The sequence below is a fragment of the Strix uralensis genome, chromosome 1 (assembly GCF_047716275.1).
Source record: "Strix uralensis isolate ZFMK-TIS-50842 chromosome 1, bStrUra1, whole genome shotgun sequence".
NCBI classification, from domain to species: Eukaryota; Metazoa; Chordata; class Aves; order Strigiformes; family Strigidae; genus Strix; species Strix uralensis.
In genome coordinates this window covers 154,289,441-154,306,891 of record NC_133972.1, presented here as the reverse complement: position 1 = coordinate 154,306,891, position 17,451 = coordinate 154,289,441, and the positions used below count along the sequence as shown (strand labels likewise).

The 17,451-nt window shown below is 37.6% G+C and overlaps 1 protein-coding gene across 12 annotated transcripts in view; it reads right to left on the bottom strand.

Annotated features, from left to right (window-relative positions):
• The window catches only part of OXR1 (oxidation resistance 1), a 292,999-nt gene that overhangs the window by 12,404 nt on the left and 263,144 nt on the right, over window positions 1–17,451 (bottom strand). For 8 of the 12 annotated variants that reach the window (XM_074886459.1, XM_074886475.1, XM_074886465.1 and 5 more), the window contains one exon: window positions 2,585–2,665. The exons of 2 other annotated variants lie outside the window; for them this stretch is intronic. In XM_074886459.1, the coding sequence (XP_074742560.1) occupies window positions 2,585–2,665 (81 nt within the window). Of the gene's footprint in view, window positions 1–2,584; window positions 2,666–11,468; window positions 11,609–17,451 lie in introns of those variants that run through there. 2 more of the 12 variants (XM_074886531.1, XM_074886514.1) reach the window with 2 other exon arrangements.

Sequence of the window (17,451 nt, the reverse complement as noted above, 5' to 3'; positions counted from 1 at the left end):
GGCAGAAGGCCACAAAACTCCTCATCAAATATTACACTTCACAACAGCTGCTCACCCCAGTCCACATTCATTGGCACTTTAGCTTGAAAGTGACACTGCTGAGAACTAGACTAGCTGAGACACAAACAGGTTTCCTTCTATAAATCTTGCTGCAGGGATAGTTAAAACTTGCTGTGGGGATAGTGAAATCTGACAAGAAGAGCAGGAAAAAGTGAAGGAAGTTTGTAACTTAAGCCACTGCAGCAAGACTAAAGATGTTGAGAGATTTGCTACAAAAAAAAAATCTTAACAAGTATGAGTGCATCTGAATAATTTAACAGCCTGAATCAAGTTTGAGTGAAAGTCAGACTGTCCAAATTATTTAAAGCCTGAATCCTTAGAATTTCAAGAAAATACCTGACAACTCCAGAATAACAAGTGTTTGCTACATACCTTATACTATAAACATACAGGACAACTCTGGTACTTCACATACCACCATGATAAACATTGCCAAGCTTTTGCAGAGAGAGCTTTCTTAGTTAATGAAAGAAAAGCTAATCAAAGAAAACTCTGAAATACAGATAAAACTATTTAAACAGATACAGCCATCTGAGCCAAAAAAAAAAAGGATAACCCTTTCCTCTCCCTTAAGAACTATGAAAAAAGGTACTATCACAAACACCTGCTACTTAAAAATAGGTTTATAAAGTCAAAGTTATCAAAGTACAATATTAATTCATAACTCAAGAAAAGGTGTGCTTAAAGAAAGTATCAAACAAGCAAAAAGCTCAAAGCTTCCATTTTTCAATGGAAGGTAACAATTTCCAATGCAAACTATGCACTAATTGCCATATCACAACAAAAAAAAAGCATTTATCCACACAGTTTCATGTACAAAAAGATGACCTACAGCCTGCATTACAGAGTGTTATTTACGAAACATGTTATTTGGTAATCCAACTCTTTTCCACCTTAAATGCCTTTCATCCATCATATACTACTGCTTCAACTCCATAGAAGTTCAGCATTCTACAAGTGTACAGCAGAAAGCTTATTCCCTTTGCTGTTCTTTAATTCTGATTAAAGTGCACCATGCAAAACATGGATTGAAGCAGTGGGAGGGGATTGTGGACTGCTTTTTTTTTTTGTTGGCTGGATTTTTTGCCTTTTTAAATTTATTGTTGTTACAGGAAAGCAACTTTCTTCTAGGAAAAACACTGCTTTGTAGAAGTGGACAGAGGCATGTGTCTGGTCAAAGCTATCTGTTTGACAGAACGCAGTGTAGTTTTGAAACTTGCAAATTTATTTCCCACTAAACTTTGACAGAGCAGACTGACCTGTAGTCAGATTCCAGGAGCCTGCATGGCAGTTACTAACCTCAGAGTCTACACCACACACACTTAAATCATCTCAGAGCAGAGAGTATATAGGTTCCAGCCCATCACATCAGATTTTTCAAGTCAGCCTAAACATTGAGTTTGGGCATTCCACTCAAAAGGTATTTCAAAAAAGCTCTTCCACTTCTAGGATATTAGTGCAAGGATTCTCCACCACCACCTGCCTAAACCAGAATTGTTTTGTTCTTAAGTGGGAATGAAATATTTTTTTGGCAAAACTTCTGATTTTGCCATAGAAGTAGAACTGCAACTTTTGGGTTCATCCTCATTATTAATTTATGTAACTGTACTACTTACAAAACATTTCAAAAGCAATTAATTACTGATTATTAAATAAACAGAAATGAAAGAGTTAAGAAAATATTTTCTTATTTGCAATTACATAATAAGTGAAAAAACGCAAGATCAAAGTAAAAAAAAAACAGAACTGAAACTTTTTGCAGTTTCAGCAGCCAATTACTACAGGAAAACAAAATACTCAATGCTTCTAAGGAGATCTGAGCTATGCTTTCCATCAGTAAGTTATGTATGATGTACACAGCAGCTTACAATTTAATAAGTGTCAAGGAACTAAGAAACACCTAAAGAGAATGCAAATATCAGTTTAAGTCCCTATCAGTAAACCTTCAAAAATCTGAAGTACTGTTTTCAAGACAGACAGTTCCATTACCATCTCCATGTGATGACCTTTGCTGTGTCAAACTGCCTCAGTTACCTGCTTGCATAACAGGAAAAATACTTACCTATTCCACAGAAGGTGTGAAGCTTCATACTTGCCAAGTACTGTGAGATCCTTGATGAAAGATTCCTATATAAAATTAAACACCCATGCAACAAGGTTTTGTATTCTTCACCTGGTTTGCATTCTTTTTAGGAAAGCTTCTATCTAACACAACACACCAGTCTAAAGTGGAAGTTAAAACACATCACTCCAAGTCAAGCAGTACTGAGAACAAGTTTTCAAATTTTGACAGAAAATTCCTGTTTGAAAAAGTTGGAAGTAATAATTCCATCATAAAATCACCGATTCCATCATAGCATTGCATAGTTAAATACATCCAAAACAAAGGAATTTTCTGCTGGCTCCTTGTAGTGCTGTAGACATGACAAACCCACTGAGTGTGGGACTTGCCCTGATCAAAAGACACTACAAAGAAAGATGTTTTAGTATCTGGAGACGGGGTTTAAACTACTGAAGAGGGCACCTGGAGACGTCTGCAGAGTGTGCGCAGTTCTTCGCTATTTAGAGCATCGATCCTGCGGTGATACTCAGCCACTGACACTACCTGAATATGGAGACAGGAAGACAATAATTCCACTGACAGTTGAAGAAAGTAAAAAGGCACAAAAGAAAAAAGTGGAGGAGAGTAATGAAGGGAAAATGTGCAATGATAACAAACAAGAAGTGCTAAAAGATGTTTGTTTCTGCAAGGACAATGCGTATGTTGGTGATTTTAGACATATGAGTAGACACAGCAGAATTACAAATTAAACACTAATGGCGCTAGCAGTCAGATACATCTCACTGCTCTAGGATGAATATAGAACTGATATAGGAGTGCATAAAGTTACCAGCATCAGGATGCTAAATTAGAAGTCAATCTGAGTTGCATGCTTTAAATCCAAACTCTTCAGCCCAAAGTCCTCAAACACTTTTTACACCCAGATTAGTGAATCCTGTGAACCTGGTTTGCTTTCCTGGATAAAGACTAGATGCAAACCTCAGGCTTCTCAGTAGGTTCTGACTTTATCTGGCAGCAAAGATACAGTTAAAGACGAGGTAGCAGGACTAAAGTTTAGTAACTCCCCAATACCATCTCACAATATCTTTATCCTGGACTTTCTATTCACCTCCAAAGCTTCAGGAGCTGCTCATCTGTCAACACATTCACTCCAAATGGCACCTTCATTTTAGCAGGTGTACAGCCAGAAAGCCTTTATTGAGAAAGCTCTAGAACATGCTGCCCTGGTGCAACAAGCTGGCTAAAGGACTACAACAGTCATTTTGATGTAACTACAGCAAATAATGTGATTTTGAGAATGACTCAAAATCATCATTTGTATGAAAGCATCTTAAAACAGCTGGTGGAGAGATTAAATGGATGTCCCATGTAATAAGAGTGTATTAAAAACTTCCAGAGCCTACCACAGTGCAAAGGAAGATAACCACAAGTCCAGTAGCTCCCCATCTACCTGTCCCTACTACAAGGAGTTTGGCCAGATACTCGCCACTGTCCTGAGTACAGAGCCCACAGTCATGCATGACTGGCTCTTGAGCAGCGATGGTTCACTCTACCCCATGCAACTGCAAGGCAAGGAAAAAGGAATACTTGTGACATCCAGTTTTATTACTGAATAATCAGTAGTTACTAGCACTCAATTTATTTTTCACGATTTTCTACCGTTCTCTTAAATATCAAGAAAATTGTTGTAAATTGTATTGGTTTGTATATTCTCAGAGTCAAGCAGGTATAGGCAAAGCTTTAACAGTATTCCACTCAAGTATGTAAGTGACACTGTAGTTTTATTTTTATTTGTTATGGTAGTTTATTGCAAATTACATTGTTTACACCAGCACCTTATGAATGTAATCCTGAAAAGCAATAATGTGAGGACCCTTTAGCCTTGTCACTCCTGTAAGCTCAGCTCCTATAAGATGAGAGGCAGTAGTTAACTTACAATAGGCCATACATGTGTGGTTACTTTATCATCCTCGACACCATTATATAGTTGCTGTTTCACATACTGGAATGTAGACAATGTTATAGGCAACGCCATCTTGCCTTCGACCTCTCAAACGCATACCCTATCACCATCCTGCACCTAGGAACTGCTGATCAACCCTTCTGCTCAGTGATCAAGATCTGACACACCTTTTCACATACCACTGGGGGTGACTGCATCCTCAGAACAGCATGCACAAGGTACTTTGATAGATTTCTTACCTGAGAGAAACATGAATACTTATCCAAGTATGTACACAATAATAGCGCCTTGGCATCCTGAATCTGTTGCACACCGTCACAGTACACCTTTACATCTGTTTTGTGAACAAAAGCCTGCACAGTGGCAGACCATTGGTATGCAATGACAAACAGCATAAATAGCACATCACAGAATGTCAAACTATCAACAGGAAAGCTAAGGGCAAGGAATCCACCCTCTCAAACCCAGTGTTTATGTATATAGTCCATACTAAATTCCGTGAGTAAACCACAAGACAAACTGTCTCAAGGTTATTCACTGCCCTGGTTTTGGCCAGGATGGAGTTAACTTTCCTCGGGCTGAGAGGGAGCACAGCTAGAGGGCTGGTCCCGATCGATCACTGGAGTGTTCCATACCATGTGACTCCACGCTCAGTGTATACAGGCAGACGCGGGCTCTCTGGCTCGCGCTCTTTTCAGCGTGGCGGGACCTTCCTAGTGCGGTCGGATCGCTGCTGGGGGGGGCGGGCTGCGTACCTGCCGCCGCACTCGGTAAGCCACTGCTGCATTTTACCCATTTTGGGTTCACATTTGTCAGTTGTTCCTTGTTACTACTAGTAAATTCTTTTTCTTATATTCAACCTATGAATTTTCTTCTTTTTGTCCCTCCCCTATTTCGCCGGGGAGGGGGGAGATGAACAGCTGGCCACGTGGTGATTGGCTGCCAGCTGGGTTCAAACCGCAACATTCGCTCATCACAAGTAGGCTTTTAAATGAGTACATTAAGATACCTCAACAGTTCAGCTACTGTACCTGACCTTCTAGAAAATGCTTACAGTTTAGGTCAATATGCTTTATTTTTGCTCTGCAGTGGACAAGGTTATGTACTTCAGGATTCTGTAGCTCATTTAATCATGAAGTCATGTTTGTCTAAGCCTACTAGCAACTACCTAACTACCTTCTACAACTTCATTCAGGAATTGATCAAGATGTATCTTGAAAACAGCTAGCATTTTGTCCCTGCAAGGCTTGAGAGGGCTGTTTTGAAAGATTAGTACTATCATTAGTTAGAAGGTTATTCTGTTTTATAACCTGGTTTAAATACATAGTCTGCTTATGCTGTTTCCTCTTCCATCAAGAGTTCTTTATTTTCCTTCCTTGTAGTGACATTCATTCTCTATTCTATTTCACCAAGCTAAATAAACCAGAGATTTTCTTCCCTTCACCCCCCTGCCCCTACATCAGCTGTCTTCTGATCATTCCAGGAGCTACTTGCTACCTCATTCCACTTTGAACTTTCATTCTTAAACATAGAACTTCATTAGTTTTTCCCACAGTATTAAAATTCCTTCAAAGCAAGGTCTTTCATTCATGAAAGACAAATGCAGATTTGTATGCATCATACTGGACTGTGGTTTTCAGTACTGAATGTTTCTTTGTAATAAAATTCTTTCGTTTTTGAGCAGGTAACAGTGGATGCCATTTATCTGTATTTCACCAAAGCTTTTGATTCCATCCTATGCCTTGCAATCAAATCACTTATGTGTCAAACGAGTGAAGAACAAGCCTGAAAAACTGGCTGGATCATGGGGCTCAAAGAGTTGATATTATTTATAGTTAAGGACTGGAACAGGTTTCCCTGGGAGGCTGCAGAATCTCCATCCTTAGAGGCTTTTAAAGTTTCACTGAACAAGGTCCTGAGCCAACCTGGACAAGTTCTTACATTAAGTCCTTAAGGTATAGGACAAGGCTTTCCAAATTCCAATACAGTCCATGTCCTTACACAGAAACTGCCAAAATTGTAGCGACTCAAGTATTCTGCCCAGAATAAAAGTGCAGGAGTTTGCTATGTGCTTTATTTACTGTGCTATCTTCACTATGCCATAGCACATCCAGCTTACTTGATACCCAAAGCTACTTTTTGAGAATCACGAAGTGTTCCTGAAGGACCCCTCTGTTCTCTCTCTAGTTATTTTCTGCTTCAAAAAGAATGCAGGAGGAAAGAAGAACATCTAAACCTCTTATGGTTAATCTGGGCACTGGTTGGAATAGATCAAGACATGTATAGCCAGGAGATTAGTGTGCTTCAGGGCAAAAGTTATTCTGGTTAAGGACTTGGAACAGTCTCCCACAGGACAATTCCAAGGGCTAATCAAGTTTGAAATAGTGTGGGATATACCCTTAGAGATCTAATACTACCTGCTGTATTCATAATGAGAAAACATGGGATAAGTCACATGACTCTTGTAGTGTGAATGCCTTTCAGCTTGACTCTCCACACCATGTATATGTGAGTTAACCACTTAGAACACACAGCAGTTTTAATATCTAATGCAGTAAGTCAAACTGAGAGTTTGCATGATTCAACCAATCAAGAGGCTTAGGATTTTCCTTTTGGAGAAACTCATCCTTCTAAACCTTGTTTTTCTGAAAGTATGTCAGAGTACCTAACTCTTGCAAGCTATGCTGGTATACACAGGGAGCAAAACAGAAATCAAAATTCCTAACACGGAACATGAAAACGCAGTTACAATTGTTTGAATATCCACAAAGGACAGTTTGCCACACAGACGGTGACACATCAGCCCTTTCAGCTACTGGTCATATCAATCTGCTATACCCAGCTGTAAACATGAAAACTGTTTACACCAGAGGCATTTCTCTGTCAGTTTAACAAAGCCAAAGACACTCACCTAATGCATGTTTGCTAACAGGGTGGTGTAACTGCTGCCCTCAAACCAAGTACAGCTAAACTTTCAGTGTTAACAAGTAGCTGAAACTGTCTCCCTGGAGAAAGGGAGGGTCTTAGAGCTTAGTCCTTAGAACACTGTTCACTTAGAACAGTGCTTTTAAAGACAAGAATGGAGAAAGTATAATAGTATCAATGGTTCTCTTCAACATAGGTTATCTATACTCTCATGATTAACTGAATAGGAAATAAATATTAAAGAGAATGAAAGCTGAACAACTTTACTTTGAATCTTAATACATCTGTGTAAGATCAGGTGAACTGCAAGCTTCATGAACATAACTTATTGAGTCAAAAAAGAGATTCACCTTTAAAGTTCCAGAATATTTAATGGAAAAAATAAATGCCAATGTAATTTTATCAGGCCATTTACAAAGTTACTCCAAAATATCAGTCCATCTCCAATTTATCAGTAAATGGGGAGGGGGAAGAAAGGATCAAACCTTTTCTAAAGGCTATAAGTATCTTCTAATGAAAATAAGAGGTGCATTTGTGAACTGAATGCCATTATGAATATTTTAAAAGAAAACATTAACTTTGTTTTTCAGACAAATTTAGTTTCCTCCCAAAATGTTAGACACTGCTTGAGAGAAAGCAATATTGAAGCAGTCTTCTCCATCACAAATACAATTATTTGGAACACACTGATTACATTACAACAATGCATTAATACATGAGGTTTAGCACATCAGAAAAGCAGTTATACAGGTATCATTCTGAAAAAAAGTCAGACTAATTTGATTTGATTAATTTTTAATGAGTGTGGCTGCAAAGCTAACCATTTTCTGCCTGGTGTGGTTTTCAGCCAGTTCAGCTCCCTGTTACTCTACTGGTGACAATGAAGGGATGTTACAAGAGCTAGACATTTTAAGCATAGGAGAGGGAGCAGAGAATCACAGCAGTCTCCTGAATTTGCTGGCACCATGGTACTTTCTCTATTTCAATACCTTTAAAACTGGCCATCTCAGAACTGTTCTGCACACCAAAGTGTTTTCCTGAGCAGGGACAGAAGAGCCTAGTGCTTACATGACAGCAACATTCTCCCTGTGACCAGTATTGTCTCCATAGCTTTGCAGAATGGACTGTTAAGTATCTGTCTCAAAGTGCTCTCAATCCACAGCAACTCTACCAAGCTGTAATTAAGATATACTGAAGATAAATTAAAATATCTGCAATAATCAGAATTAATAAATGAACTCGAGAAGGCAATCAAAGCCTGCAGCACATGGAAAGTGTTACACCAAGTCTGGAAGCCTTTATAATAAGCAATTTTTTCAAGATATGAGAAATCACTAATTTGAGAGATATGATAACAACAAGAGAACTAAATTTAACATGGCAACCATTAAACAAAGTTTAGGGTGTTTGTGCAAAGAACTAAGAATTAGATTTATGCAAATTACTTTCTTAAAGAAGCAGGTCAGGGAACTTGACTCATTTTGTCCAAAGAAAAGAAAGATCTGTAGTGGCATTACAAATAAAACCCAGTTCTCTTGCAAAACAATTTAAGGAAGTTTTAGCACTAACAAGCAGAGAAACCAGAGGTTCAGTGGCTGAAACCACAGCACCTGGTGCCTGATCTCAAGCTGCCACTCCAGCAGAAGGCAGGCTGAGTAAGGTTACATCTCAGTTCTGACAGTGCCATGCAGAGATGCTCTCAGGTATGTCAAGAAGGTGCTGTATATGCATAGAAGTAAGCAACTGAATCACAGCCCAGTATGGAAATGTTTATCTCTTATTTTAATAAGAAAAAGGATCAACTAAGGATCAACTTCAGATTGCACAGAGCATTAAAAACATACAGAGAAAATATAAGCCTCTACTGTACTTTAATTGTATTTGTAGTGAGGCTTAATATTTCACAATCATTAAAAAATGTAAACAACGTAAGACCTAATAATTAAATGAAAGATCTAGTCAAGGTATGATGCATAAACCCCTTAATTATTTAGGGGAGTGGGTACGGCAAGTATCTGTCATCAAGGAAAGGTTCTAGGCTTAGTGATCAGTGTAAGAAAGTACTGGACTGCACTCTGCTTTTTTAAAGAGACTCAGATCATCAGCTCACTCTATCACTCTAAAACAAAACTTAGTATGGAAAGCTGACTTTAAAAAGATCTTTGTAGCAGTATTATTGGATTGATGCAACCTTGCAGTTCTGACATCCACAGGGATGAAGTACTGAATTCTCATCTTTCACATGAAAGCCTCTATTATTGTATCTCCATAATAACCAAAAAACTACAACCATTAGCTTACCAACCACAGTTAACCAATAAATCAAGAACCTCAGAAGTTGTGCAAGTCTCAAATCATTCAAGCTATTAAAATCAACACTACTTTAATCCCCTTTACATAATATCTTAAGAACATAAAAGCCAAAGAGAAGTTTTCACTGGTTTTGTCCCCTTTGGCTACACTGCCTAGGGAAGCTCTGCAAAGCATTCGGCAAGCATTCCCAAAGAAGGCAATCCACCTTTTGTTCTCCTGCATTGTCTGATGTCTTTTGTCTAGAGTGCTTTGACAGAAAGAATGGTTGCCTGCATTTTTGACATTCTCAAAACTTACTGGCATCTCTTGTGTTGCAGCACAATAAAGAGACACAGCAAATATCAAACAGATTTACTAAACAAAGTGGGAAGCCAACATTACTGGCTTTTTGAAGGGAGAGCATAATGTATTGGTTAGTCACCAAAATTTTGATCTCTTATCCTGGGTACTGAACCCCAATAATGCTCAGCCCAAATTTACTTTATCACCATGAAAATAACAAAGGCCTTTCAGGTAAATAATCCAGGGCAATTTAGTTGCTTCAAGCAAGCATTCTTGTTTTAAAGCACTCCACTTGGTCCAGCAATTATGTTATTTCATGTCAGATGGGTTTTCATCCAGATTTCAGAACCACTAACAAAACATTTAGTTAAAAACCTGTACTTTGTATGTGCTGCCAGTCTCTTTAATATGCTTCCCGCTTTTGTCTTGCATAACACAGAAGTAATGGTACCAATACTGCTTCCCTCTTTTCTGTAAGGAGGCTACAATTGGACATTAGCTTTATAATCATTCATTGAAGGGAAAAAACCAACTTCAAGAATAGAGCATGCCTTGTCGACATAGCAACATTTTAAAAATACTCCCATCTGTAGATATTTCTATGCTCTTTTTTCTGATTTGACTTGTTTTACACATTAAAATAACCCGTTCTCTACCTCTCTCACAGCAGAATCCCATGCAGTCTTTTTCAGTTCAACCTCCCCTTAAGAGCTGATAACTACTGCATTTATTAGCATAGCTGGACTCTGGCTAAAATGAAGTGTTGGTCCCAAGGGAAACAATTGTAACAAGGGATACTACTACTTTTTTAATTAGCTGGGCAAGATATATAGGTATATCCACATATATAGATACATATTAAAGAACACATTCTTGGTAAACTTCAGATACCTTTTACACTGCTAGTGTATGCTCAAATAACATTTGAGTTAATTTAGGAATTACATCTCCATTCTACAATCCACTGCCACAGAGGAAAATTAAGAGTCTATTATTTAAAATAATATTCGGTTAGTTAGGAACCCACATTTGTTGCCATGTGACAATTTCATATTCTGCAAGTAACCTGGCTACAAATAAAGATGAAAATAAAAACCAACTAAACAGCACCTCTGAAAGAAGTATGCATCAAAACCCAGAGATCTGTAGCTCTTAAAAAGACAGTAAAAAGCCTGTTGCAGGCAGAGTCTGCATGAAAAATATCTTCCAGAGCTACCAGCTGGTAAAAGCACAAGTATATTGTCAAGACCACTTCCTCCCTATCCCCAAGATGTTACCGGTTTGCAAGTCTCACTGAGAACCATTTCCCTTTACATACTACTACAAATTTAAGTCTTTTTGGGGAAAACAACCACAGCTATTTTCATGAATCTAATAAACTGTAGAAACAGTGGTATTTGTTCTCCCCTTCATTATAAATGTGAGAGTGGGACTACAGCATACTCATTTCTATCAGTTCAGAAGTATTATCACACCTTCAAATGGTTGAATGACTTCTGAGAAGGTATAATCAAATGGTAACTCAAGAGATTTACACTTTTCTAATTAAATGCCAGTGCAAACTACCGTTCATGGTATTTAGCTATAAATCACATTTTTATTGAAAAAAATGCGTTACTCCAAAGGAAAAAAGAAAACAGAAACACCACCCTAAAACTGCTGAGCCCCTTAATACTCAAAGTAGTTTCTCTTATCTAATTCCAATGGAATACCAGCAATTAGGTTATGCACCTAAAAGTAATGAAAATTTGTGACTTAGTATTCTGTTTACACATTCAAAATTTAAACTTCCAGAAACTGTCTCTGCACCACAAATTTACAAGAATGCAATAACAGAAATTAACATACTACACTGAAAATTACCAGAGCATATTTATGATTAATTGGCTGGTGCTTTCTTCCCTTCTTCCCATACCAGAGACGAGACATTTCCCTTCTAAAAATAAAATGAAACTAACAAAGAAATTTAAAAAGAAAAAAATCATTCAAGGCTGTTTGAAAGCATTCTCTGTACCTGCTGTCAGTTCCAGGCACAGGCAGAGCCCCACGACGGTGACAGGATAGTTTGCTAGATGCACACATTTGACTGACATGGCAGGGAACAAATGAACGAGTGTACAGTGGGGGGATGTATCGCAAATGATGACGGTACAGAAGAAGGAAGGTTTCCTGTATTCAAGTGTGGTTGCAGAACACTAGTTTGTTAAAAAGGCTAAAATATTTAAAGATACAGAACGACTTCATTTTTCTTACACAATACTGAAGAACATGAAAAAAATCCCCAAGAACGCTTTCAATATTCTGTTACACTATAACTGTTCATAAACAAATTCTAATGGTAACAAATCTGCACTCAGTATTAAAACAATAGTTTGTCTTATTGTTAAGAACTGCATATAAACCCTGTCAGTTATTTATTTGTTAGAGTCCAGAACCAGTTAAAGCGGTCAGTGAAGTTTTTTAGGAAATAATCTTTTGAAAAAAGGTTTTAAAGCATTCAGGAACTGTTAGCCTTGCAGCATTTTCAGTTTTGCAAGCTACAAGAAAATGACTCCTTCTGTCTGTAAGCTAAACTTGCTGTATAGGTTAAATGCTAGTCCCAGCAATAAAGTATTTTTGGAAACATGACTTAATTTTTTTTCTTAAGGAAGGATGTTTATTTAAACAGGCATGTGCAACAGTAACACACACAGCAACCCTTTGAGAATTTCCTTGTAGTAGCACTTGAAGGCTTCCTCCCGCCTCCTCCAAATACACTCACTGCTCTGAGTTCTGGGTGAAAGTATTACATAGTCCAGGGCACAGCAGGCAGCATCACAACAACGTTAAAATATTGCTCACTCGTGCTGTTGCACCATGACCTAAAAGCCAAGATGCCCAAGCAGAGAAAACCAGTACCAGAACTTGTACTTAACTATACTGCAGACTGCACTGGAACGTTTCACACTGGATTAGTATTTAACTCAACGTAATTCAGATGGATTAAATGTGGTTTGTTTTTTTTTTTTTTTTTCAGTAACACCTTTCTCAGGAGCTAGTAGCTCTAAAAATCAATTTGTTCCAATTTATGAGAATTAAGGTGGTGAGTGAGAACATTTTTATCACTGGGACATTGAAAGCTTGGATTTAGAAAACTCAAATATACAATAATACACCATTTGACTGTGCATCTAGTGTAAGATTCAAACAATAAACCATATGCCCATTTATTATTTTTTTAATATAAGAAGCAAGCTAATACTGAGGTAAAACAAGAACAAAAAAGTTAGCCACCCTAAAATGCTTTCAAATGAGACAATCACAATCAGTATTAAAATTAAAATACAAGTTACAGCCTCCTCAACTACTGCTCTCAAGTCTGCTAAATCTTAAAGGCATGGAGAGTATGCAGAAAAACTATTTCAAACTATCTCTGGACATGCGACTTCTAAGCCAAAAAGCACGACTAGTTCCCCCACAGCCTATTTTAGCAGTCTTCCCCTCCCGCCCCCGAAAAAACATTTCTCCCTAACACTAGCCAACACACTGTTTCTCCAAAACTAGGGGAGGAAGAAAAGAATCTGAGCCATCACACAATTTCTTATTCTAGAACATTTGATCTTAAACAATTCAATCAGCTCACTTGGAAGTTTTAGCTTCTCTCTAAGTAAAACTCGCTCCTTCCAGAGCTTCTCAAAAGGATTTTAAAAAACTTGCTCAAAAGAAGTGAGAGCAATAAACTACTTTTCACTTAATTACAGTTGCAAAGTTTAATAGGAACAAAAGCACTAGTAACTCTCTTTAACAGACCTCCTACCAGCCTGTTTTGATGTTCAGTCTTCCAGCAGCAGCAACTCCCACCAGCTGGTAACTGCCCTGCAGCTGGGAGCATCTGCTGGAGGGAGAGGGCGGTTTGAAAGCAGGTCAGGAGAGCCTGAGCATCATCATGAAGCAGTGCAGTCATAAACGAGCTTTCTCTTGTGACCTCCACTCCAGCCCTTTAACAGTCTTTTTTCCAAATTGGTAGAAGATAAATTTCTATTAGCCAGAAAAAGAAGCCCCCACAAGAAGCTTGACCCCAGGAGCATCCCTTAATAAACTGCCCTTTTATTATTTTGTGCATTTGTGGGTTATACTAGTGATCTGTTAATTTGAATCAGAACCTCGTACTGCTAATTAATATATGCCTTGCCATAAAAGTTCTTAATTAGAAAGGTTCTAGAAAGGAGTACCAGATCAAACCTGACATACATGCAGAACAGCAACAAACACTTTAGAGCATCCACCTATTTGCTACCCAGCCAGAGCAAAACAAAATTTATCTAATTACACTGAATGATAATCTTGTTATTGTCATTGTTAGTTTGCAACCAAGCTAAATATCTCTACACAATCGATGTTCAAGGCAGAAGCACGCAGTCCTTTCAGTAACTGTTATTCATGATATTTTTTCTAATAATCTGTCTTAAAAAATATTAAAGTAGCAGTAGAGTACCCACAAATAAACGTACAGTGTATGAAATGTCTTATTTCCACTCCAATTATCTAGTTTACACCTTTTGCCATACCAGCTTTAAAGTTATCAGCTGACAAGATCTCATAACCTATAAACAGGATAGTAAGTATGATAACACTCTAAACTTGAGTATGAAGACTGGATGATGAGTGTGAAAGAACATCTTTACAGTTTGATTAGATGGCATTATTCTGTTTCACCAAGTAGGTAACACAATGTTCTGATACAGCAACAGAAAAGTTGCAATGTTGAATTTTACAACCCCTATATTTAACTTGTGTGCTTTTTGAGCAATATTAGATTAATAAAAAGTAATTTAATTTGCCTGCTCCTTCCCTCTTAAGGGAGGGAGGTTAGCCCAGAGAGATGCCAAAGGAGCATAAGTACTCAGTTTATTTGGAACTTGCTGTTGATTCCACACGAAGCAGCCATGCAGGTAACCAGGTTTCATGATGAAGTCACAAATGTGGTGCACTGAAGATAAGCATCCGCAAGCATCTCCTGACAAGACTATGTATGAGGCATATGTATAAAGTAAGATTATTCTCAGAATTTAATACTCCAATTTCAGAAGCAGCCCCAAAAATTCAGAGAAACATAAATCACAGGAAGAAGACTGTGTAACCCAAATGCCTCAGTGCAATCCATAAGCCATTTACATTTCTGACTGACAAGAAGAAAGCTTGTTTTTATGCTGTTGTATTGGTTTGCCTGGGAACAAACAAATCAATAAGCAATGACATTAGTTTCACTTGCAGTAGCCTATCTACTTGTTAGAATGTGCTTTTAAAGAGATGAGATTGCTATATGATTTCATCTAACATGCATGGTTCAGAGATTATAATAAAAACTCCTATCAGTAAAGAGCCCCAAAAGAAAAAAACTGAAAGCTGCGTTGAGTAGTGTTTAAAATAGTGTAGTTTCAATACACATTAGAATAATATGACAGAAAACAACTCTAGAATTATAAACTGTTATAGTCTTATAATATTTTTTAATTTAGGATAGCATTTTACAGCTCTGATAAGAGATGTACATACTGCATGTTTACTCCTTGTATTATAGTTTTAGGATATAAGTTGCCAAGAACTTCAAAATTAGGAAGACACGTAATTTAGATGCTCAGGCCACCTAAATTGTCATCTTTGGAATGAATCCTGCTATTTGAAAGAAAGGCAGTTTCATGTTTTGATAATATAAGGCATAAAAGAAGTCACCTGAATTAAGGTCTCGTTTATCTTTAGTAAGAGGCAGACAAGTTCTATTTGGTACAAAAAACCTTTCAGATGACTAAGAGTGCCAAGTTCAGGAATAATGAAGTTAGAATGCAGTTAAAAATAAAAGAATAAAAATCAGGTACTGGCTCCTATGCAAAACTACCACTTTGTCTTTTAGAACAACTGTATCTTTGTAAAAGTTGTTGCAGGTGAAGCTAACATGGGATTATAGCTGAGGTCTGATCCCTTCCCCTTTCACTGCTACAAGAAACACACTAAGCAGTACAAAAGCCACTTCCCGTGGTATCTAGTAGGACTGGCACAGCTTTTTACTTGGCTGAGAATGTTTCCATAAGAAAGAAAGTATAATTTGAGAAGTCATCCTTTGTTTCCTTTCAACAGCTTAGGGGAAGGGGGAAAAAAAAAAGCAGCATTTTTCCATCCACAGAATTTTCCTCAGGATTTTTAAAGGTACACTGAAAGCCATTAAGACTCTCAAAAGCACAAGGTTTTTAGTGGAATGATTCTGCTTCAACATGAAGCAGTGGGTCAGCCCCAGTTCTCTCTCTATTAGACACATGAAATAACTATCAATTACAATTCCACACTCGTGATTTCAACTATAGGGCAGCTCCAAGTAACAAGAACATCTGCATTTTCACTTAGAAGTTATAAACAAGTTCCACACAGATCAAGTAAAGAACATAGAGCAAAGCAAGAAATACCCCATGCATTAAGAAGAGAATGTACAATATTTTCTCCAGTTAATTGCAAAAGCAAGAATGGAAGTTACAAAGGGCACTGCATTATAGTAATGGGCACCAGACTCTCCCTCTTCAATCACAAAAATTTATTTAATAGAAACATTTCTACGTATTGCACATGACTGCTGAAATTCAAGACACACTCATCCATCAGTACAAAAGTAAAGTCTACTAAACGTGCTTGTTAATGCACAGCAACACATGCATAGTGACACATCCAATTTCTTAACAGACAACGCATGAGGTAAAAAACAAATCTCTAGGCTGTATATCCAACATACTATCATAAAGAGACCACATTTCCAGATACATATTGGAAAAATATCCTTATTTTGAGAGCTGTTAACATGATGCATCTTTACACATTGCATGCAGTGTTTCATTCAAGAAGCCTACAACTTCCAGACTTCTCTCTGCTGATCCAGTACTATCCAGCTTGTCATACACCATTACAGTCACACCACATTTTAAAATGTAAGACACAACGAGCAGCTCTTTCACTAGCATCCAAGCACTGAAGCGCAGAGTAGGGAATGGAAGAAAGTTTATAGAAAAAAAAGATTAAGAATACAAAAACTTAAGACAGCAGTACATGCTGAAACAGAAATGCCCATTTTAATAGAGAAATGTCGTAGGTTACAGTCCAGATCCAATACAGAACTCTAGCACCCACATCCAATACTCCAATCTTGAAAAACCTTCTTCAGAAGTTACCTGACCAGGAGACATAATCACTGTTTACGACCTTCATGTTTCTACAAATGCACAGAAATAGAATTTCTAGACACTCCAGTTGTCTAACTCAAATACCATCTCGGGAAGGCAGAACTTAATTTGCAACTAATGGCTTGATCTAGTAAACGTTTTGAATCCATGTCTAAAGGTCCTACTGAAATTCAGTTTGACAAGCAAGTTACTACAGAGTACTGCTTTCCAGAAGTATTATATCTGTATTTTCTATAGAAATTTAATATTGAAAAACAGAGGTAATGATTATGAAATGCAACTCCAGAACACGACTCAGTAAATCTGGGAAAAATCAATTGTAAATATCTATCAACTCGTGCTTCTAAGACAGCTTTAAATAAAACTGATTTTCTGTATTTTGCAAACAATTGACAAGCTAATGGAAACAATAAAACAGATGAGCTTCCAACTACTTTAAGACCAGCTTGCGGCTCTTAAGACAAGAAATTTCCTGTTTTCAAATATCTTGTGGAGGAGTATTTAGATGTATGTGGACCTGAAGTATGACTCATTCCTGGATAACAGCAATAAGATCAAATGACAGGGGGAAGTGGGGGGGGGGGGGGGAGGAAGAATCAACACTTTAAATAATTAAGAATTATTCTAGTACAGAGCAATTCTTT